Source organism: Symphodus melops, assembly GCF_947650265.1.
Source record: "Symphodus melops genome assembly, chromosome: 5".
Classification (NCBI taxonomy): Eukaryota; Metazoa; Chordata; class Actinopteri; order Labriformes; family Labridae; genus Symphodus; species Symphodus melops.
Window position 1 is genome coordinate 13,968,343 of NC_136695.1, and position 22,551 is coordinate 13,990,893.

A 22,551-nucleotide genomic window follows, 5' to 3' on the forward strand; every position below is an offset into this window, starting at 1 on the left:
ACTGGAAACGGGCACATTGTTCCCATAAACACAGTACTGTCATCAGTGAAAACTCTTGTAGGACCATCTAAACATTTGTTTAAATGAAAATTCAGACTAACAGACTTAGTGTTATTTTTAAAGACCAGGACTGTGACATACCTGAACATTTAAAACAACTGGGACACATGAGACGCCACTCTCACCAATCTCAGTGCATCATGTAGTATAAACTCTTTTTTTAAATGAAAGAACAGAACACAAAGTGAATACACATTAAGTTGACAAAAATTGGACAACTCATGTTTTTTTAATTGAATTTTTAAAAAGAGATGCCAACAATGCCACAACAGTATATGAAATCACAGTGCTTAGTGCAGAAATCTGCTTCAGGTAATTGTTTTTGAGAATTTAAATCGAATGTCTCATATAAATAAAAAAACAAAAAAATCTTTTGAAAGTGAAACCTGGCCATGGTGTTACACACAAATACATTTAAAACACATAACAGAAACAAAGCAAAATCTCTGCTGAACAAAGGTATTCAAATACACGTTGGCTTTCCACCAGTTTTGTTTTGGCATTGTTAGTAAAGCAGGACTTTAATTCTACACTAAAAGTCAATCTTGGCTTTGAGTTTTCAAATGTGATTGTTATGTTGAAATTCCTGCCCATGGATATTCAAACAGATGTGTGAAGTTTGCACACTGTTTTGCATGCTCTAGGTACATGCACACGATGTGAAATCATGCCTACAATCTGCAAAATTATGCGCACAATTAACATATCCATCCAACATCCAACCGCACAGCTTGCAAAACTCTGTGTCCAGATTTGTAAAACATTGGAACAAAAAACTGGAAAACTGGTTTTCAGTCTTGGGAGTTCAGTACAATATTTAGAATAAGAGATACTTTGTTAATACACAGGGGTAAATATGGTATTATTATTTTTTTATGTAACAGTCAACCAAACAATCTTATAGTGATGTCAGTTGTGGGAGGTAGCTTTTTAAGCTGTATCTATTAGATTGAATACTGAAGAAAAATGATTGCATTAGCTTTTATTAGGCTAGTTAATGGTGTCATTCATTCACTTCAAAACTCTGAAAAAAGAACTGGAAATGGCGTTACACCCGGGTTGGCAACAAGTTAAACAACCAACACGGAAGCATCCAGGAGTGCCTTTGTTTTGTTTGCTAATACCTGGCAAAAACAACTTACTATGTGATCATTTGTACAGCTTAAACTACCCGCCATGTTGGATTTTAGGCTGTTGGATTTTTAGGATTTTGGGCTAGTGAATGTTCTCTGAGTTTCCAAATCACTTCAATGGGTGTTCCTGATAATGTCTGACTTCGAAGATCAAATGGAACACACCTTAATCTTAACAGCATATGTTAACTACAGACTGTAGATGTATTGCAATGAATGCTGGGCAACAGAGAGGGCATGTTGTTTATATTGTACTGTTAGGCAAGTACAATAAAGAAATGAACTTGTAATGCAATGAACAGCATTTCTACTGCTAAAAAGTCTTTGACATCTTTAAAAGATTTTCTTTGCTTCAGACATTCACTTCAGAGACGCAGGGTTACAGTATACTTCTAACCTAAACTTCTGTTCACATTATTATAGTCTGTGCTCTTTAAGTCTGTGTATCCTTTACATGTGCTGTCTTTGGTATGTCACTGTAACAGCATTATTGAAAAACCTGATCTTTGAGTTTATGCATTTCAAAGATCCACAGTGGTATCAGATAGACTTCACATTTCCTCTTAATTTGATTATTTTCCAGACGGATCGTGACAGAGCTGCAGATGAAAATACTTCTGTTATCGAGGATCATCTCAATGAATGTAGTTAAGGGTATCTGCAACAGTTGATATCAATCAATCAGGCTCCTTATTATATACTTATGACTGAGATTACTTTGAGATTTCCTATAATTAAGTGATGTAGAGCTTATTGTAGACACAGCTAATGTTCATTCTGACGCTAATAAGGATAAATACATCTGCAGCTTAGTGCTCTCCGCTACAGTAATGTAGTACATTAAATCAACAATGGATAACAATTATTTATACTCTTAATTATGTCCATTGAGTTAGACTGACTGCAGTTGGGCCTTTTGTCTTGCACTCACTGCTAAACAAGGTGGCATGATTTTTTGGAAGCCACTGCAACATTATTTGGCCCTCACAGTAAGTGTATTGTGTCAGGATTGTTAATGTAAATGCAGCAATATATTAATATTTATTATTTGTTTATAATAATATATTTCCTCCTTGACAAAGTTGGACTGGCTGATGTCATTAAAAGGAACACAGGGCAGCGTGTCTCATTATTTACTGTAACACCTGCAGTCCCCTTGTGCAGTGTGAGACACTGTGGAAGTCTCCTATCAGCCATACATCCAGATAAAACTCTTCATTAGCAGCTTCTGGAGGGTTGTAAATTAGAAATGAAGAGGCGTCTAGTGACACAGACCTCCAGACCAGCACCAGGGCTCTCAGAGGCACCACATGAAACACCATTTCAATTCTCCAAATAAATCCTTCTGTGGTCAGAGCGTCAGGAAGCAGTAACTCATGCCTGCGTGCAGTGAAAAAAGAGTCACATGACTGCTACATCTCTGCTTCTCCTCTGACACCAGAACACTCCCCTCTGTGATCCCTTCTCCCACAAGCCCTGAAGAGCATCACATCAGTCTGACAAAACAGAGCTGTCACTGTCTGCATTGAGACAGAAAACAGATCCTGCGTGTCTGTCTGTCTAGTCTTTCTGCACGCAGACACAGAACAGCTCCTGTCTGTCTGTCTGTCTGTCTGTCTGTCCGCCTGTCCGTCCGTCCATCCATCCATCCGTCCATCCGTCCATCCTCTCATGGCATGTATCACTTGTGTCCACAGATCTGTACTCTGCAAACGTTCTGCTCTGTGTGCATTCGTGTGTGTGTGGCTGCTGTTTGGTCAGTGGTCAGACCATCAGATCTGTGTTAAACGCAAGCCTCACTCTGGGCTCTGCTCTGGCTGCTGTGTCAACACAGGCTGGATTTCAACTGCCTGCTCAAATGTGACTGTTTGTTGTGCCGTCCATTCAAATCCCATTTAGATCTCATGAATAGGTGAGAGTGGGCTCGTCAGATTTGAGCAGGCGCTGTAAATCTAGCCCATGTTGACTGATACACAAATCAGCAGAAAACAGAGAGAGAATGTCTATTTGTCACACAAAAGCTCTCTTTGCTTTGAAATACAATTCTCATGCTGCTTTGTGACAAGACTTTTTTGGTTCTTCCGTCTTAAATGAATCTTTTCATCTGCTGTCAAAGTAAAAAAAAAAAATCCTTTTGTGCTAGAATTACTGAGAGAAACAAAAAGATCACATGTAGGTGAGGGTGTTGAAGGATTTGATCCAGTTTATGTGATCTCTCTGGAGGATTTGCTGCTGCTGCTCTGTATGGAGGTGGTGGCAGTAGGAGTGGGAAAGCCACAACCAAATCACAGCAATTAGTAGGAGAAGCACAGTAGAATAGTGCCCCCCAGTGTTCACTTTTAGACAGGATGATGAGTTTCTCCTCTGCTGCTGTGAAGTGATTACATAAAAAAATCTCCCACTAAGTAGATATTGTAGTTTTCCATGATGTGCAGTGATCCTGTGTATTTCATGTATGATTTTGGCACCAGTGTACCATAAAAACTGAACTTCGATTGCTGGTCCATTTATTTATAATCCATTTTGATTGATTTGTTCAAGCCTTATTGTGTCTCAGTCAGTAGTGTTCGTAGGTCTTTTGGACTCTTTGTTTGATCATCTGTGACATGAAAATGGGCTGAACTGCCATCTAGGGGTATGTAAGTGTGTCATCATTAAAGATGTGAGGGATTATCCCTAAAATATAACATTATACATGACATGTTTTACATGTAGTGTAATCAAATGTTATTGAGCATGAAAAGGGCTTATTTAAAATGACCTAGATTTGATATTGTGATTTGATAATACTGCACTAGTAATTCATTTGTCGTGTTGCTCCCTCATGGAGAAGCACTAAAACTGTATGGACCTACATTACTTCCAGCATGCAATGTCTTTACCTGTTTTTCTTTGCTGTGACTCAATACCTGTGAGCCCTTAGTTTTGTTATATTCACAGCTTTCTTCTTTCAGTCTGCTGTCCATCAATGGATGCTTTATATCAGTAGATTATTAATTAATGTGTAACCAAGGTGAACCAGGAAGGACACATGACTCACAGGACGTCACAAGTTGCCATTGTGTGCATTTGCCTTTTTGTTTAATACTGGATGAAACTTATCAGGCTTATCACGCACAGCAGTTTAATGATATATCATTACAGGAAATTGAAAATTTTAAGCATACCATTTTTGAAATGTGTGAAAGAAAGTATCAATTTGCTCTTAATGCCTGTGTAGATCAGTATCAATGAAAGGAAAAAGGTGAGGGCACGATTTGCTCTGATAAAGTGGCAGGCAGCCTGGTCGGTTTAATGACATTTTAAGAACTTCATTTGAATATCCCATTGAGCCTAATGAGGGATACATCCTCTCCCCCTGGAGCTAAAGTCCTGTCTCTATTGGAACAAGCTGATAGCAGGTAGACTTTGCCCTGAAGGGAAAGAGACGCAACAGGAAGAGCAGCAGGGCAGATTTCTGGCCGTCACAGCCGAGGTAAGAAACAACACAACGGATTAGAGGTGTAATTAATTGATTTATTTGAATAGACTTGGGTAAAATAGAAATTGGTTGGCTTTATTTAAGACATGTAAAACAGAAGGAGACATGAGTGATTCATTCTTCACACCACGAGAGTCATGTTCAAGGGTATTGTGGATATGTAAGCAAACAAAAAACTAAGTCTCCCTTAAGTCATTCAAATGTGCTTATCTATTTATCTATTTATCTGTTTTGTTCTATTGTTTTGTTGAAGTGAAGAAAGTAAAGCAGAAAGCAAAATGTGGTATTAGTTGAGAAGAAGAGGAATCACTAGTACAATATGGCTTAAACTGCCTATAGATATATTTAAGTGCTGTTGTTCTTGGGTTTTAAAGAACACTATTTTACTGTTTAATTTAAAACAGAATCCATGACAGAATGTGTGACTTTCTGATGACAACTGATTTTCCTAAGTGATCAATTAACCACAACCTATTTGGCCATTAAATATACATACAGCTCTATTAAATGGAGTCTAAGGGCCATAATTATGGATGTTAGTCATGGATGGCTCTCAGTGTTTGTGTGATGCATCATTTTGTAATTACCCATTTATTTGTTCCACTCTGACATTGCCTCATTTGCCAATTCAACATCACTGATGAAAGCATTGATGCCGTTCCAAAGGACGCTTTTGTTTCTGAGCGTATGACCGTAACTTACCTGTAACTCTGACTTTTGTTGTCTCTCCGTTTTATGCTTCAGTTGAAAAGAACATCTGAAAACTTTTCAAAGGGAATGGATCAGAGTAAAAACAGCAGTGATGAAGGTTATGGACCTCGTCCCCCTCCGTACAATGCTCAGGACTATGGACAGAACTCTTACACAGGGATGAGCTATCAGGTTGGTTGTTATTTCAAAACATTTTTGCCTGCTTAATTTGGGAATTAAATTCAGTGAAGCTCATACTTCCAATGATGTTCTACTAATGCAACAGTAGCAAAATCACTAGATCAACCTGAAGGAAAATAATCATTAAATATGATGACATTTAGGATGTATGGTGTTGGTGATGTTCTTCTTTAGTGTAAGGAGTTGCTGCTTATCAATGTTTTGAAAAGTAAATGGCTCAGAAAAATGCCACCTGATGACGACTGATGCTCTGGAAAACATTCAATAACGCTTAGTTGACTGATTTTCCTCATTTAAGCAAAGAAGAGAGTGATCATTCATTAGGACTCACGACTTTGTTTGAAGGGTTTCTTGAATCCTTGTGTGGTTGTTCTTGGTTATGATGGACCAGGTAGGTAAAGGGAACATTGCAGTGGTCTCTCCTCCTGCCACCTATGACAACATGATCCACCCTGAGGCCATGGCTGCAGCTGGAGACGACCAGCACTCCACTCCTCCACCTGACTACTCCAACAGCTATGAGGACAACGTCTTTAGTGATGGTGCCATACGAAGAGGTGAGGGGTTTTGGTTTGGACGATGAAGAAATAGGAATAGGATGAAACAGAAAAAGTAAAGAGACTTCTGTGTTTTTTGTTTCCATTATCAGAGCTGAAAAAGGATGGGGAAAATCGACACCCTTATTTGCTCGGCAGTGTTTTTTAAAAATTGATTTGAAATTGAAAATTGTTTGTCCTGATCTCTGCAGCTGTATCCTGCCTCAGCTCCTCACCTCCTACACAACACAAATCATTTTAAATGAGAAGATGAAATGTGGGTTTGGAGAATACAAAAGCATTTTGAAATGTCATGCAGCTTAAACAGCCTTAGCTGACTGGCTCCTTCACTGTGGCAGTTCTTTTTTTTTTATTTTTTTAAAGTTGTTTTCCGTCTCTTTCCTGCTGGTCTACCTCTCTTCCTGCCTTGTCTCACTCAGTCCTTTTTTTCTGCTCAGGTTTCATAAGAAAAGTCTACTTGATCTTGATGGTTCAGCTGTTAGTGACTGTCGGGATCATCTGTGCTTTTCTTTACTGGTGAGGCCACATCACACACTCAAAAAGGAGTCAAGTCCATGTCAGGCGCCTTTCAGTCACCCACATTTCGAACAGTCTGTAAAACAACCCAGAGTCACATAGTAGCAGTAAGTACTATACCTGTCCTCACAAAAAAAAAAAAAAAAAACGGCATAAGAGCCTCCACTAGTCAAACTTTCATAAATATGTGAGGTGAGACAAAATGGTACATAATAAAAAATAAATTTCTCACACAAAATAAATTTGCTCGCAGTCATTTGAAAGCTTTATATGTTTTGTATAATGGATACAGCTGAACGCCTCTACAGTCATTCCTTTTCATAAATTGTATTCAGCTCCCCTGTGCACAATTCTCTGTAATACAACTATTCTACAAGCTGTTTAAATAAACAGCACCTCTATTAAACCCTTCCCCTTTTGTTTTTCTTGTCGACTAACAGGGAATATCTCAGAGAATGGACATTTGACAACCGCTGGTTTACCTTTACTATGATGTAAGTCATCAAAAACGTGCATTTTTAAGATCTACATTCTGATTCCTTTTATCAATCCATTTGTTCACTTCCAAACTGTATTCCCTGTTTTTGAGTCACATTGATCAAAATGTTGCTCATGGAAATATATACCGGTAAATCACAAACTGTCGCCCAATCCGAAGAGCTGCCAGCAACACTGTGCATAAATAATGCACTCAGTGATTTCAGATACCCAACACAGTCATTTTCCCCCCCTGTTTATAGCCTGTTTATTTTACATTTACGATACACTCTATATTCTCTGTGAAACAGGGCGGCAACGCTGGTGCTCATCTTGGCCATGGCCTGCTGCAACGACCTCCGCCGTAAAGTCCCCTTCAATTTCATCGCCCTGGGCCTGTTTGTGAGTCGACGCAGTTCCAGCCAGGCATCAAATTAAACCCCCAGCTCACCTGCTCTATTCCACACTTGTTTTTTTGTCTTGTATTTACTTTCCATTTGTCTCTCCATATTCTCTCTCTCTTTCTCTCGCTCTCTCTCTCTCTCTCTCTCTCTCTCTCTCTCTCTCTCTCTCTCTCTCTCTCTCTCTCTCTCTCTCTCTCTCTCTCCATCTATCTATCTATCTATCTATCTATCTATCTATCTATCTATCTATCTATCTATCTATCTATCTATCTATCTATCTATCTATCTATCTATCTCTCTCTCTCTCTCTGGGCCTCAGACTATTGCAGAGGGCCTGATGCTTGGATCCATTGCAGCGTGAGTGTTTGTTTCCAAGGATGAATCTCCACCTGATGCTGATTCATTTACACAATAATAACCGAGTTTGATCCGTATCTGATAGTGGATTTCATTCCAGCAAATGAAGCCATCAAACCTGTTAAGATGTTATCATGGCTGCTTCACTCTATCAGAAAACCTTTTTTTTTTTTAAATTGAGAATGAATTAGAAGCATTAAAAATACTTTTCTGTCACCTTTAGCACATTACCAGTGAAGTAATCATATTTATAGAACATTTCTATAGCTGACGCTATACTGTAATTGATATGAAATTAAAACAGGAAATGAGTCTCTAGTTTAAAGACATTATACAGATAATTAAATGCAATAAAGAAAAAAACTTGTTTCTTACAACAAAGTTGTTTCCTCTTCAGAGGAGAACAAAACCCTGCTGTTTGTGTCCATGTTTAAAGACTACTGAATGCATATATATATATATATATATATATATATTTTATATTCCTCACTGCAGGCTCTTTAATGCTGAAGCCGTCCTGTGGGCAGTGGGGGCCACAGCACTGGTGTCGTTCTCCTTGACTGTATTTGCCATGCAGTCAAAGGTAAGATCCATCACACACTCTGAACTCACATTCAGAGCAGCCAAAGGAGACATTTTATAAACTGAAGTCAGTGGTAAAAGTCCTTACAGAGAGTTTGGGCTGTGTTTTCTGTGCACTCAGAGGAAAAAGTGATAATCTGAGCTGTTTGCCAGGTTTTCTTGTGCAGTGTTTTTTTTTTTTTTTTTTTATGCAGCCAGCAGTGAGGGGTTTTAAAACTCTGATGAGTATGCTGTCCAGGCAGAACTATGATTACTGCTGAGATCAGAGTATTTGTCAATCAAGTTAATTCCTGCTGTCCATAGTAGGGACAAATTTAAACCTCTGGCTTGTCGTCATTCTGGCAGAGGCTCCGTTGCCATAAATCTTCCCTTCAGAAATGGCCTGCAGCCTTTTGTTATTAGCTAAATCCACGAGTGTTCTTTGTTTTTTTGGTCTTTCTGTTTCTCCATGAACAGTCTCATGAAGCAAACACTGAAATTAATCTTTAAAAAGTGGTGCTTTAGGAATACATTAAGAGACATGATGCTCCTCCTGAAGGTGTTTTTCTTAATATTGAAAAGGTGATTTCAGATGTTGTTTGTGCAGTAAGAGACACAAATATTCTGAAGGCAGAAAAAAAATGCTTTACTTAATCTTTTACCAATAAATTAACAAAATTAATAGTAATTTATTGTAAATAAAAACTTCTCTATTTCTTTTTCGTGTTTAGTGTACTGTGAACTGTTTTACATATAAGTTCCTTTTTTCTCAAAAAAAAACTTTCTGCGTTTGTGTGTGTGTAGGTGTGTTTGTTTGTGTGTGTGTGTGTGTGTGTGACATTTAAAACGTCAAAGCTGATAACATGTTTGTTGTTTTATGCGCTACAATCAATGTGCACCAGTGAGGAGACCTTTCGAGAATCACTTGATTGATAGTTAAAGAGAGCTGCTTCAATAAGTGGCTCACATTAAAAAAATAAAAATAATGTAATCATACAGTCAGCGGGGCAAAACATAAGACAAGTTTAACAGATGTTGGCCAAATGCAGAAACCATTTGGAGTTTCTCTTACAATCTTTAAAATTCTGTTTGGCATTTCACATATTTTACCACTAATTGCATCTACAGGAGCTGCAGACATTTATTTTGAGTGCTTAGATTAAATGTAGCTATATTGACTATTTCTATTTTAAATGCTCATGCGCTTTGAGTCTATGGAAAAAAAGGTGTATGAATCAAGTATAACCAGTCTGCTGATAGGAAGAGAACTGTGATTTGACTGCATCCTTAAGCCCCAGGCATACTTTTTATGTGCTGAGTGAGGGGTCATAATGGCAAACACTTTAGGTTGATGTTTTTTTTATGAATCCACGTTCACGTGGCAGACTCTAGCACCTCTTGCTCTGTGCGCAGAGCCTATTTTTTTTTGTAAATCTGTCACTTTGATATAAATGTCATACAGCGTGCCTTGCATGTTTAGCTCACTGCTCCTCAGGTGCTAAGTGTTCAAGATTCTCCTGTTGTACCTGTCATCTTTTTACTGTCTCAGTGAAAAGGGCACGCAGGCCAAAAGGTCACCTCTCTTTTCATCCCCTGTGCCAGCTTGTTGATTAATTATCCAGCATCATTATATCCAGAATCGTTAGGATTTTCTTGTGTGTCGGACTGCAATATGTCTCCATCATTAAGTAATCTGTGGCGCCTCACAGCACAGCTGCAATGCAGGCGACCTTGAGCGCCCCGGCTTTTATGGCGATGATGGGCGTAAATGAGAGATGTTCTGCTGTTTTCTGTTTTAGAGGCTTGTCACATTCTGTTCTTCTCTCTTCTTCTTCCTCCCTCCCTTTATGTTACCAGTGGGACTTTACTGCTGCAAGTGGGAGCCTGTGGGTGTTTGCCTGGACCCTTTTCTCTTTTGGAATGCTTTGTGCAATCCTCCGATCGCAGGTAGATCAAGAAGAGGCTGTTTACACCTGTGTTTGCAATGAGAACAGGTTTGAAATGAATTTTGAGTCAGAGGCAGACAGTACACAGAGACTCACAGTTTTCCTCCCCAGAATGTCCCGGCACTGACCTGTGTGCTCAGTAGACTGTAACGAGGACAGCGGAAATGCACTGATCTCAGCCTGATGCATTTAAATGTACATCGCCATCTGAGGCGCCTGTTTGTGTTGAAGCCTAAAGCAGAGAACAGACAAATAAGCATCACACTGATCACACAAAATCTATATTTACACAACAAATGGACTGGAAACACACCATAAACACTGCTTTCTTAAAGCATGCTGTTTGTGACCATTATCAGCCTTTTAAATAATATTTTCTATCGAGATTACTACTATGGAAAAAATGTCACGTCTCACGTTTGCCTAACTGATGAAGCTGAATTACATTTATTCAGAACAAGCATACTGCATCATCTCAATCAAAACCATTTCAAATCATTTTCCATTATTGACTTTTAGAGCTATAAATCCTCTCTATTTGTTGAAGAAATAAACAAATCATTACATTGTGTGTTATGTTGCTGAATGCCCCTGACACTGTGACTCTGCTTTCTTCAACAGTATGTTTACATCGTCTATGCCTGCCTGGGAACCCTCTTGTTTTCTTTAGTAAGTTATCACAGACTGTAACAACACAATATGGCTTTTGGTAGCAGTTTAACACCTAAACAGACTGAAAAAGCCGAAGAACATCTTGAACAAAGGTTCAAAGTCAAATCAAAGTATTCCATGGATGTGCAGAAGCAGCCTTCCTCCAGTGTCTGTCACGGTAGTTAGTGTACACTGAGAGACTCTAATGTCCTCGTGCCCTTTAATTTCAATTATGCACCGCTTAACAGCAGTGGGCTTCATTTTCACAGCCACCTCTCTGCTTGCCTTTGGCATTAACAGCAAATGTTGTGACCCTTCCCGTCAGCTGGTGGAACAAACTGCGAATGCACACAGGGCTGATCAAGCTGTCAGCAGCGAGTCACAACTTATTTTCAGCTGCACGGCTCTCAACTACACGATTATTTACACGGCCTGTTTATCTGCACTGTCGCCCCTCTCTGAAAGATAAGAAATACTGCCTGTATTTTTTTTTTGCAGAACTCTTCTTGTAACCAGCTTCCTGTCTCTTTCATCACACAGACGCCACTGCCTTCAGACGTCAGTGCCGAAGCATCTCATCTCTTTCTTTCTTCTCTCTGCAGTACTTGGTGTTTGATACCCAGCTTATCCTGGGGGGGAAGCACAAGAAGTACCAAATCTCTCCAGAGGAGTACGTGTTCGCTGCTCTGAACCTCTATTTGGATATCGTCACCCTGTTCCTCATGCTGCTGCAGCTCATCAGCTTCTGCGAATAACATTCAACCTCCCCACAGAAACACTGACACCACTGTTAGTCCTGGAGAACTCTGCAATCACACCGCACGATCTGTAAGATGTAATTATGTAGTCACACATCCCTTTTTTTATTTTTGATTTGAGTTGGCAGCTGGCAAATTCAAACATTGAATTTATTTCACACTTGTTTTTAAAGAGGCCGTATGCAGTGAGAAACACAGATGGACTTATATATCTTGTCTTGTCTACTTTTGGAAAACAATTCCAAAATCTGAACTCACTCCATTAAAAAAAAACACACAATCCGTCTCCTTCATCAGGGCTATGAATCAAGGTTGGTGCTCTGGACTTTTTGTTTCTCTGCAGAATGACAACGAGGACATGTTTAAACTCAACTCAGTTTATTGGCATCGCACATCAAACAGTTTTCATATAAAGAGGGAATGTATCAAGTATAGACTATGAAAGTGCAAACAGCATTTCAAGGATTAGTTGCTTTACAATAGAAAACCTGGATGAGTTACAAAATGTTTCATGTCGTTTTAAATAAATCCCCTGGACATTAGAGGTGTATAACAAAACATGTACAAACTCCATGAAGACTCGAACCCTTTTTGTGCACGATTGACTGCAGCACAAAAAGGGCCAGCACAGGTGACCTCCTCTGACATTCACCAACAGAGTCAGCTCCACCCACCATATGGCACTCAGTTTGACAACTTCAAGACACTTTCAAAGCAATCACTTTCTTCAGCTTCAATGTGACTCCATGTCTGCTCGGAGAGAGACACACAAAAAAAAAAAAAAAAAAAGTAATTTACTTCAGACATCAGTCTGTACAGATGCAGTTAATCCACAACAGTCGAACACTGATCAATGTGTTTCATTTCATAGTGGTCATTCACAATCCATTTTCTTGAATGGATCTCATTTGAAATAAATATCTACTTTGTATTGCAACGTTCCTCAATTTTAGTGTCTTTGGGCCAAATACACAGGATACAAACAAGCAGGTGAATTCTTTTTAAAGTCAATACAGTGATTGTAGATTTAAAAAAGAAAAAAAAAACAGTTTCAAAATGTAGGGCAGTGATAAAAACTCTTTTCAAAGGATTAGAAGGAGGACAATAACAATAAATTCAGTGTTATCCGTCACATAATACGACTAGAACCAACAAAAAGCCTCACGCTACAGTTACTTGAGATGGAAAACAATCAACGTCTTCTGTTTGCACGCTATATGAGAGAAATCATCTTAAGGTAATAGGTGTTTGTTTAGTTTACACTGTAAATACTGAGAAATTATCACTGAGAAAAATGTGAGAAAAGAAAAAGGATCATGGTGATTGACATACAGTAAAGGCACTATTTCTCTAACTGTGTAGAGAGCTGTTCCAAAGACATAAAGACCCCCCCGCCCACCCCCTCCCCCCCATGAATTCTCTACACACTCCCCTGCAGGGCTTTACAAAGGCTTCGCTTATATTACATTTAAGTAAGACCCAGAGATAAATGACAGTGACTTATAAAAAGTCAGAAAGGGATTGCTTGATGATCTCTTTTCTCCTGTCTCCTGCTCTGTCCCGCTCACGTCCAGCTGCAGTATTTAAACATGAATTTCAAACATGGAGCTAAAGTGAGATTCAGGATGGAGTGAAGCGGTTGACACCGAGCAGCCTCGATGGGCCCGTCAGCGCTTTTTGTTTGTGACGATCCAGAGGCGTTTCCCTTCAGAGGTGTGTGAGGGTGGAAGCCTTGAGATAGACTTAAACGTAAGTCACCTCAATTTTGAAACGTTTTCAGGCAGGCCACCAGCTTTTTTTTTTTGTTTGTTTGTTTGTTTGAATAATGAATCTCAATTGTTCCTTGAGAATGTTTCACATAACGAGCACAACCATTGTGGTCCTGAACCACAGATTAACACAGCACACTACAGCTTTTTTTTTTAGATTTTGAAGAAAAACCACTCAGCCGCAATCTCAAAACACGAATATGGCTCGAGACTTTCACACTGAAGTTCTGCTGAGTCGTTGAGATTGTATTAAGCAGGCACAATTTGCTCTGAAGGATCCACTTGGTGACTGCAAATTGTGCTTTTGCTAGTCAGTGTTTGGCACCTTGAAAGTAGGCATGAACGGACAGGGGTGATGTGTAATTCCCAGACTGTACCCCCACAGGTTCAATGTACGTTTGTATGCACTGATGAAAAAAACCTCCATCACACCTGATTCTTTCTCATACAGTAGGCTATAACTCCAGTGGAAAAAAAATATTTTTTACGTGCACTACACATAAGTCTGGAAATCTAAAAATGAGTTCAGAAAAGGCTACTTCTTTACATGTCTATTAGCAATCACTGAATCGATACAGGGAAATATCCTTCAAAAACCGGCATCGCTCGTTCAGTGCATTCTTTCAGAAGGGCCTACAATCCAGTGAAAAGAGGAAACCAATCTAATTGCAATCCGAGTCTAAATTCTTCTTTCCCAGACCTGCCAACAAACACATTCTTCATTCTGTTTACATTCCACCTGAATAACACAATCCCTCTACTTGACATCTATAGTGGGGTTTGTTTTTTTGGCCTTTCAAAAAAAAAAAAAAAGCTTCTGCCATTCTCAGCCAAACAATTCAAACCAAGTGTATTTGCTCTTCCCAGTCGGAGGAGCTGCTGCTTGGCAGATGGTCAGAGTCACACTGTGGAGTGTCGACGTGGCACACCTTCGAGCCTCTCCGCTCCGCTTGGCCTCCGCTCGCATCGAGGTTGGCCGTGTAAGCTCGTGGCGTGGCGTCCAGGCCCACCAGCTCTAACTGCGTCGGCCTCTCGGGGACAGCGCACTCCTTCGCCTCCGGGTCGCTCCGTCTCTGAGAGCGGAAACCCGTGTCTGACGTCAATTCCTGAGCTTTCCTGCTTTCAGGTGGATCCGCTCCGGCTTTCTCCTCGTCTTGCTGGCAACCCCCGCTCCCGCCTGCGTGGCGTTCGCCCAGGTTTGAGTCAGTATCGGAGGAGGAGGAGGGGGGGTGGGGAGCAAGGGTGATGCCTTGAGGATTCATGTCATGGAACCAGGCCATGATGTTGCCCAGCAGATTAGCGTTTGCTGCTAAAGCAGAGGAGGAGGAAGGATCGTGGCTGCCACATGTGGTCGAGTCTAATGTGTCACTGGAAGAAGAGAAGAAGCCTGTGGAGGAGTTGCTGCCTCCTGGACCCACGGGTATGGGCACGGAGGCCCTGTAGGCCCGGTGGTGAGTGTCACAGTGCTGCACGGAGGTGTGAACGCCAGGGGCTGCAGAGTACTGGCTGCTGATGTTGATGTTGCCAAGTCTGGCTAAGTTATCTCCCAGCTCCAGCAGTTCGGAGCTGCTGAGAGAAGATCGAGGGAGGACGTCGACGCCCGGAGCGCTCTGATCAAGTCTTGACGGCAGAGAGGTGCCGATCGCACCCAGCGAGGCTTCGTGGGAAAGAACGTCGAGGTTTGATCCATTCCCTGCCATCCCCGACTCCTGGAGCGACAGCTGAATGGCCAGAAGAATGTTGGGGTCGTCATCATCCAGAGAACCGAGACCCTGCGAGAAAACAAACAATGTAGAGTGTCAGCACTGCAGACTGAACTCATATGGATCAGCAGTTTCACACCAAATCCAGCCGGTAACACCTATAGACGAGGAGAGTGAAAGTAGAGTTACAGATGTCATTCAGATGAGCTCCATCTGTGGACGGGGGAATTTTTTTTTTTTTTTTTTAAATTGCCTCACTTTCTACACTTGTTTCTCCTTTAGCAGCTGTAGTAGTGTTTTTATCGCTTCTATTTTATACTCGCTGTGTAAAGTATATTTCACAGAATTGTCCTAATACAGTCAGTCCATTTACAGATAAGCACTTCTATGGAGAAACATGGTCACAGAGTAAGGTGTGCATTAGTATGGGAATATTATTTTTATGCATAAATGCAAATCACTTACGCCCGCTCATGGACTTGGTTTTAATCATTTTCACACAACAATGTAGGTGTTAACATCCCAAAACTGTGTGTGTTTTTTTTGTTTTTTTTTTACTATTGATTAGTGACACCAAAGGCAGGTCCAGGTTCCTTGAGAGTTTTACCTCTGGTTCTGTCTTGTCTAAATGTTGATGTTAGAACTATTCCTTAGTTTTTAATCATCTTCAGTAACATCTCTCCTGAACACAAACTACTCATTCTATTTGGTATCTTTCTTTTCGTTCCGCAGAGGACAAAGGGGAAGTCTTGCTACCATTACATTTACAAAACAGAGAAAATCATGTTGTTCGTGTTATGAAGCCACAGAGAATGTAACGAGGACAAAGTCCTTCAGAAAGGATTTCAGCTAAACTCATACTTAACTTTATTTTTGGATGATGAGATAACGATAACTGCACTCACCATCAGAGGTCCTTGTCTCCGCCCAACTCCAATGTCCTGAGTGTCTTTGTGGGAAAAAAAGAAAAAGAAATGGACAAAAATGCCCACAGTCGAAAAACCGTCATTAGACAAAAGTCGATAGAGGTGGATAGCAATAAGCCATAGCTAATTACCACTTTTAGGAAATCATTATCTTTTCAGTGAACACAGCAAAACGATGAGGTAATAACAACCTGACAGCATTTGTGCCTTCAGCATTTTCACAGGAAATTCAATAATTCACAATCTTTATCGAAATCAATTCATCCTTTCTGGCACAACCGAGACTGGCTTCAAAACTGCAAACTCTGTCCATCCTTAAGTCCACACGGCCCAAAACAAAGGAGAGCTGTGACAGGCGACACTCACGGATTAGAAATATTGGCTTGTTAAACTTGTTCACATTTCATTGAAGGCAAGAGGATTAATTGTTTGAGAAGTATATTCATCATTTTACTAGAAACAAATAAGCAGACCTGACATATTGACTTTATGTTTATGAAAATCCCCCTCAACCTTTCTCTCAACCGCTTTCTGAATTTCGGATGTCTCCACTGTCCGCATCACAAGAACGAGCCCATCAGAACCAGATAGTATGAGTTGACTGAGCTATGATAGATCACTTTATAAGGGACGAACTTGTGCACATAAAACCCTAAAGGGGGGGGGGGGGGGGGGGGGGGGACTGGATGAACTGAGGTCCATAAATGAAAAGGATTATCCTGTTTGTCCTCTGGCATACCTGAAGTGCTGTCGCTGGGGTCGTCGGGGTCAGGTGTGTTGCTACGGAGACTGGACATGTCACCCCGCCTCCGCTGTCTATGTCTCCGCCTGTACTGGAACTCTGCATACTCCTTCAACACACAACAAAATCACAAACCTACTGATTCAAATACATCATTAGCTCACGGAAGTTTTTCCAGTCGAGCTCGGACTCTTCTCAAAAAAACAAAACAAAAAAAAACCATTTTGCTTTCTGACTCAGAAAAGTAGCAAAGAGTGGCTGATCTGAGGGCTTTGATTATTTCCCTTGAATCACATCAAAGTTTTCCTCATAAACATTTGATAGGTGAATTTGTAGTGGTAAGAGAGCTTGTGTTATATGTGGCGTGAGTTTTCTTTCCCAGGAAATATCAGCACCAAGAGAATGGTTCACTTTCATCTCCGGACCAAACCTTGGTTCATTAGAGTTCAGTGTAGTCTGAAGCCGAGAGGAGCGCTCGCTCACTAGAAGGGAATTGGAAATGAAGCAGCATGAAGACGAGATGTTTGAAAATATAGTTCTGCGTGTTTGCTCGACAAACCTCAGAAGCAATCAGAATATATCATCAAAGTGCAAATGTTACCAAAAAAAAATCAAATCAAATATTTATAAATAGTGACTTTTGATAGCACTGATAAGAATGAAACTCAATCCTGTGTATTTGTAATGTACAGTGACAGTGTACACATACCAATAAGCTCCACCAGAAAATAGTGTAATTCAAGACATATTTCCTGCATTTCTAAGCTAACGAGCTAACCTTGGTCTGAGACAGGAAGCAGCCACCTGCGTGAGTTTCCATCAGTTGGATGAAAAGTGCATTGAGAAGCTTAACACTGAGATGAGCTGACTGTGATTCAGCTCCTCTTTCATCCGTGAGCTAATGGGCTAACTTCTAATTCTGAGTCTTTAAATGTTGAATCTAATACTACTTTAAATATATACCGGTATGTATGGCCACTCTATACCACACAATATTCTCCCTCATGAATAAAGTCCTGGGTTAAAAAGAAAAGAAAAAAAAAGTATTGTCTATTCAATCATCTCATACATTTGCAAAAGCTGTTGAATCACATTTCATATAATCAGAAGGCTGTCAGCGACTGTCTTTCATGTTTCCAGCTCTCTAAAAATAGCCCACCATCAAGTCATCTGCCGGCATTGTAAGTTAGCCACAGACCATCTGTAGCCGTGCCTGTGAGGCAGAGTCATCAGGCTTTGATTATTACTATGCTGTTCCCATTAACTACTGCAGCTGAGAGGCAGAGGCGCTTAATTAGGAGGCCCGAATAAAAACCTTCTTTTTCAGAAGGCGGTTTGGTGTTCAGCATCTGGTGGCGGCGTTAACTTTGAACTTTCTAACAGATAAAATGTGCCCAAAATAATTTGTTGCCGATGATAAAAAATTACAGACTTGTTTTGTTATTTGGATTCGGCAGGAGAGGAGGAGGAGGAGGTGAGATGAGTTTCACATTGATTATATGTTCTTTTGAGGATAAGATCTTAGCTTAATTCTATCTATTGTTGTGGCTCGTGTACGGTATGTAATCGGTTGCACAGTGAGGTAAACAAGTGAACAGCTTAAGGTCTGACAGGGATGATAGTCTGAGGTGGAGGCCGACTGTATTCCTACTTTAACTTCCATCCACTCCCCATGTAAGACAGCAGACAGGACTGTTCAAACACTGATCGCTTCTTTACTCTCTCTTGTGCTCAACCTCAGCTGACAGCGACCTGTAACACAGGGCTTAATGTCTCACGGATCACATAGGAACTGATTTCTGTTATCTTGTGTGCGTTATCAAGTTTAATAGAACTTTGTCTGATTTACAGAAAAACACATCACACAGTCGCTGAAGAACCTCCTCCATGTGTTTTTTGAGTGTGTGTCTTTTGCTAACACACTTCAGAGTTCTGTGTTGGAGCTCCCCCGTTCGCTGCTTTGGTTTTGGATAAAAACAATATTTGTCCAGCAGTGAAATGTTTGCTCAGTAAACCTTAAGCAAACGAAAGCTTTATAGCGCTTTGACTCTGCCTGACTGCATGGTGCTGAGCAGGCGAAGAATCGGAAGTTTCGCGAGTCATTCATCAAACTGGCAGACTGATCTTGTCATTTGTTTTCCTGTCAATGGGGAAATGCCCGCTTTATGCAGTTAAAAGATGTGCACAATAACCCGAGAGGCTGAAGTTTGATGTAAAATTTGCATATTAGCGTTGTGTTTTTGAACACTTCAGACGGAGGCGACACTGCGATGCCTGAGGAGTGATGGAGCTGCTGAGCTGAGTGAATGTGTTCCAGATGAAAAGCCTCCACGTCTAAAAACTGCTGCAGTCGAGAAACTAAACAATAACAGAAACTGCAATGCATTGACTTGTACGCCAGTAATGAGCGTGTGCATCAAGCTGTGCAGAAAAACAAAAAAAGCAGGGAGGTTAATAATCAAACCATTATGTCGTGGACAGTTTTATGACTGTAAAAGTTAACTCTAAACGCCCGGTGTTAATGCACAATCATTGGAAGCAACCTGCTTAGGTGTCTGCCAGAGCGTTGTGCTTTTCATCACTCTGACTGGGAGCACAGGGGAACACTGAACCATCTGGCTCGCTGCACCGTGTTCAATAACATGGTGATCTGTTGGTCATCATGGTTTCTCAGTGCTGTGACACAGCCAATGTAGCACGAAGAGAAAAGGTATAATGTAGGGCTGTTTCACTAAATGACAGGGCAATCATGATTTATTTGTCTGTAATTAGTTAATGACTGGAACATTCTGAATCATATCAAGCACTCCCTGTTTACATAATAAGGAATCAAAAGTCCACAGAGAACGTTGAATGACTTTTATCAGGGTTGTACTCTACAGTGCTGGTTCTTAACTGGTCTAGCCTCAGCTCCTTGATGAGAAATCGTGACCCAAGTTTTAAATATTTTTCCAACCGATGAGAATTGTTTTAGAAAAAGATGGTGCAATGTAGACTTCAAACTTTCCAAACAAATAACAGAAATAAGAGATAAAACAACGGTTTTTTATTTTTTTTGTCCCACTGAAAACGACTCCACGAGCCACATTTGGGTCCCGACCCACCAGTTCAGAACCACTGCTCTACGGTATTCTATAACAAAAATCTGATTTAGTTTTTAATGAGGCATCAGTTTCGTTTGAGTTTGAATCATTCCTCGTTGAATGTGACCTGTATTAACTAAGACAATACTCATTATTTCTGCCGTATCCTCCTCTGTTCAGCTCTCAGTTGACAAATATCCCAAAAAGGAAATTTGCATGCGAGTACAAAATCTGATCTGTGCCAGGTTGTTATATTAAGTATCAAATCGAGCGTTTGGTTACTGTTGTTGTTTTGACAGCACAGTTGACATTTCAACTAACAAGCCTTCAGTGAAACTAATGAGGGCTTGTTTTGTTACCTCAGGTGATGCGAAGCCTAAATACTCCCAGTCCCACGTCCCGCCTGCAAAACTGCAAGAAAGGAACAGACAGACGGATTTTTCGTGAGTGCAGAGCTGTGAACAACTGCTGATTTCTGTTAGCTAATTAGGCAATTTTGATCACTTCTAACTAATGTTTGTCATTGCTAAAATTAGATTATACATAAAAGCCTTCATCTGTCAAGTTACCTGCGCCTGGGGGCCTCAGGAGAGTCGTTAGGGGCCACTCCTCGGGCTACTGATGCCAGGAACTCCTGCCTCTTCTGCTGCACCAGACACGCCGCACGGATTATTTTGTGGCGCGGCGTCCGTAGATAAGGCCGATTCACCTTTTGTGCGAGGTCCTCAGTCACCATTTCCAAGTCCGTCTGAGGGCAGAAAGAGTCGATTTTTTTTTTTCAGGGAAACTCAGCCAGTGAGTCATCTGTCTGCAAGTATGAAATCACAATTTAAAGTTTAACTTTGTCAAATCAAAGAATCTGTTCCCAAGCTGCGTGTTTGAAGGGCAACGTGACTCATACAAGTCATCCAGTGGAAAACTACTTTTAGGGTGACTGCGTACTTCTCAACTTTTAAAATGTTTTCATTTTACAAACCTTATTGAAATGGTAAGACCTGAGGGAGCCTTACCCATTTATGTCATTCTGTTCAAAAAGGCCACAACACTAAAGAGAGCAGGTAGTGCAATTCTTATTTACCACAGTGCTCATAAATGACATCACAGCACATACTTAACAGAGAGCCAAGACGTGCAGGTCTAACTAGGTCAAACTATTAAAATCATAAGGTAGAAAGCTCAAGTCCCACATCTCTAATGGCCCATAAAGCAGCTGCTGAGAACATTTCTCTTTTATTTTCTTAATAAGTAGGGCTGAAACCTGCATAAGCTCGTAAATCTCTTTCTTTGTGCTTTTGGGCTCCAGGAAGAACCCGTAAGGATAAGAGCACTTGAGGATGCGGCGGGTCTTCAGAAGTTCTAGGACTGCGTCTTCAATGAATGTCGTGTCAGGTGGGCCACCTTCCCCTAGGGCAGAGAATGAGAGAGCGACATTGAGAAAGAACATATCTCTTCCTGCTTAAAAAAAACCTAACCATCTATGAATATTGGTACAAAACGAGGAGGAATCCTGAATCAAAGTATCAGAAAGAAGAGCTCCGTTGTACCAAATGTATAAAGGACTCTTGATTCGGTATCAAAAGCTGCAGAGAGCGAGGGATGGTGCACACTTTCAACTGAGCCTCTCCCATAAACACTGAGTTATGGTCATTTCGATTTCTCTGTCAGCTGCCAGCCAGACTTATGGAAGTAAAACCCTGGCAAATCTGAATGGACTGTAATTTAAACTGAGCGTCGTGTAGTAGAAACAAAAACTCGACCATGTCGAGCCGGTTGTAATTGTCGGTGCAGACGCGGGACTCCAAGCAAAGATTACTCTCATTGTGTTATCACAGCATAGTCGTTCTGTTAATGCATTATTAAAACGCCTTCCTGCCTACTTCTAAAAGCTCAATATCACGGCCCTGGAAGAGAAGATGCATCGACACGCCGAACAGAGATGGACTCACTTCCACTCAGAGCTCGACTGAGCTGCTCCATCTTCTCTTTGGCTGTTTTTAACAGGCGCTGCTCCAGCTGTTGGGAGGAAGAAAGGCGCGGTTAGTTTATACTGATAAGTGAAAACTTTTAAAAACAGTGTCTTGATAATAGGGAAAATAATATGCTTCATATGTTAACAGTGGGAGCAGCATGGTTTCTTAACCGAGGCGTCGTGAAATCTGATCATTATTACCACATCATTCTTCGGTCGGTGAAAAAGCAGGACAGTCTCCAATTAAACATGACGTCTTCAGATTATCTGCCCCCAGAGTTCACGCCGTACTATGAGGTCAAGTATCAGTTTCACAGCAGATCACGCTCCCACCTCACCACTGTTACTACATGACTATGCTAAGCAGACATGACTGGGAGGCTCAGGCCGGCCTGTTTCGTACCTGATAGCTGTGCTCATGGTTCTTGAAGCGTGTGTAGTAGTGCATAAAACGGTCCAGTTCCTGAAAGCTCTTGTGCTTCTTCTCTGCCTGCAAAGCGTGATGAGACACCAGTCACAGTTAATAAACTCCAGAGCATGCTGTCCCCCCCCCCTCTTCACAGAGGC

The 22,551-nt window shown here is 40.8% G+C and overlaps 2 protein-coding genes across 4 annotated transcripts in view; one reads left to right on the forward strand and one right to left on the reverse strand.

Annotated features, from left to right (window-relative positions):
* Nucleotides 1–5,422: 5,422 nt before the first annotated feature.
* LOC306823317 (protein lifeguard 1) lies at nucleotides 5,423–12,098 on the forward strand. Its single transcript, XM_079342774.1, has 10 exons — nucleotides 5,423–5,556; nucleotides 5,957–6,122; nucleotides 6,560–6,638; nucleotides 7,079–7,132; nucleotides 7,427–7,517; nucleotides 7,839–7,876; nucleotides 8,372–8,459; nucleotides 10,295–10,384; nucleotides 11,005–11,052; nucleotides 11,637–12,098. The coding sequence occupies exons 1-10, from the start codon at nucleotides 5,452–5,454 to the stop codon at nucleotides 11,787–11,789; spliced, it is 912 nt and encodes a 303-aa protein (XP_079198900.1). The 5' UTR covers nucleotides 5,423–5,451; the 3' UTR covers nucleotides 11,790–12,098.
* Nucleotides 12,099–12,153: 55 nt separating this feature from the next.
* Nucleotides 12,154–22,551, reverse strand: part of LOC306824276 (ankyrin repeat and IBR domain-containing protein 1-like) — a 30,530-nt gene continuing 20,132 nt past the window's right edge. For all 3 annotated transcript variants that reach the window (XM_079344356.1, XM_079344357.1, XM_079344358.1), the window contains exons 13-20: nucleotides 22,388–22,474; nucleotides 21,962–22,028; nucleotides 21,274–21,419; nucleotides 20,585–20,763; nucleotides 20,375–20,426; nucleotides 16,930–17,041; nucleotides 16,170–16,213; nucleotides 12,154–15,333 (exon numbers count right to left, since the gene is read on the reverse strand). In XM_079344356.1, coding sequence (XP_079200482.1) covers nucleotides 14,401–15,333; nucleotides 16,170–16,213; nucleotides 16,930–17,041; nucleotides 20,375–20,426; nucleotides 20,585–20,763; nucleotides 21,274–21,419; nucleotides 21,962–22,028; nucleotides 22,388–22,474 — 1,620 coding nt within the window. In that variant the 3' untranslated portion in view covers nucleotides 12,154–14,400. The remainder of the gene's footprint in view (nucleotides 15,334–16,169; nucleotides 16,214–16,929; nucleotides 17,042–20,374; nucleotides 20,427–20,584; nucleotides 20,764–21,273; nucleotides 21,420–21,961; nucleotides 22,029–22,387; nucleotides 22,475–22,551) is intronic.

What these genes read in the sequence shown, in the direction of transcription:
- LOC306823317 (XM_079342774.1), top strand. Translation starts at nt 5,452, where the DNA reads ATGGATCAGAGTAAAAACAGCAGTGATGAAGGTTATGGACCTCGTCCC. An exon ending in TGATGGTGCCATACGAAGAG is followed by an intron (nt 6,123 to 6,559) that starts GTGAGGGGTTTT and finishes TTTTCTGCTCAG; the next exon opens with GTTTCATAAGAAAAGTCTAC. An exon ending in GTGCAATCCTCCGATCGCAG is followed by an intron (nt 10,385 to 11,004) that starts GTAGATCAAGAA and finishes TTTCTTCAACAG; the next exon opens with TATGTTTACATCGTCTATGC.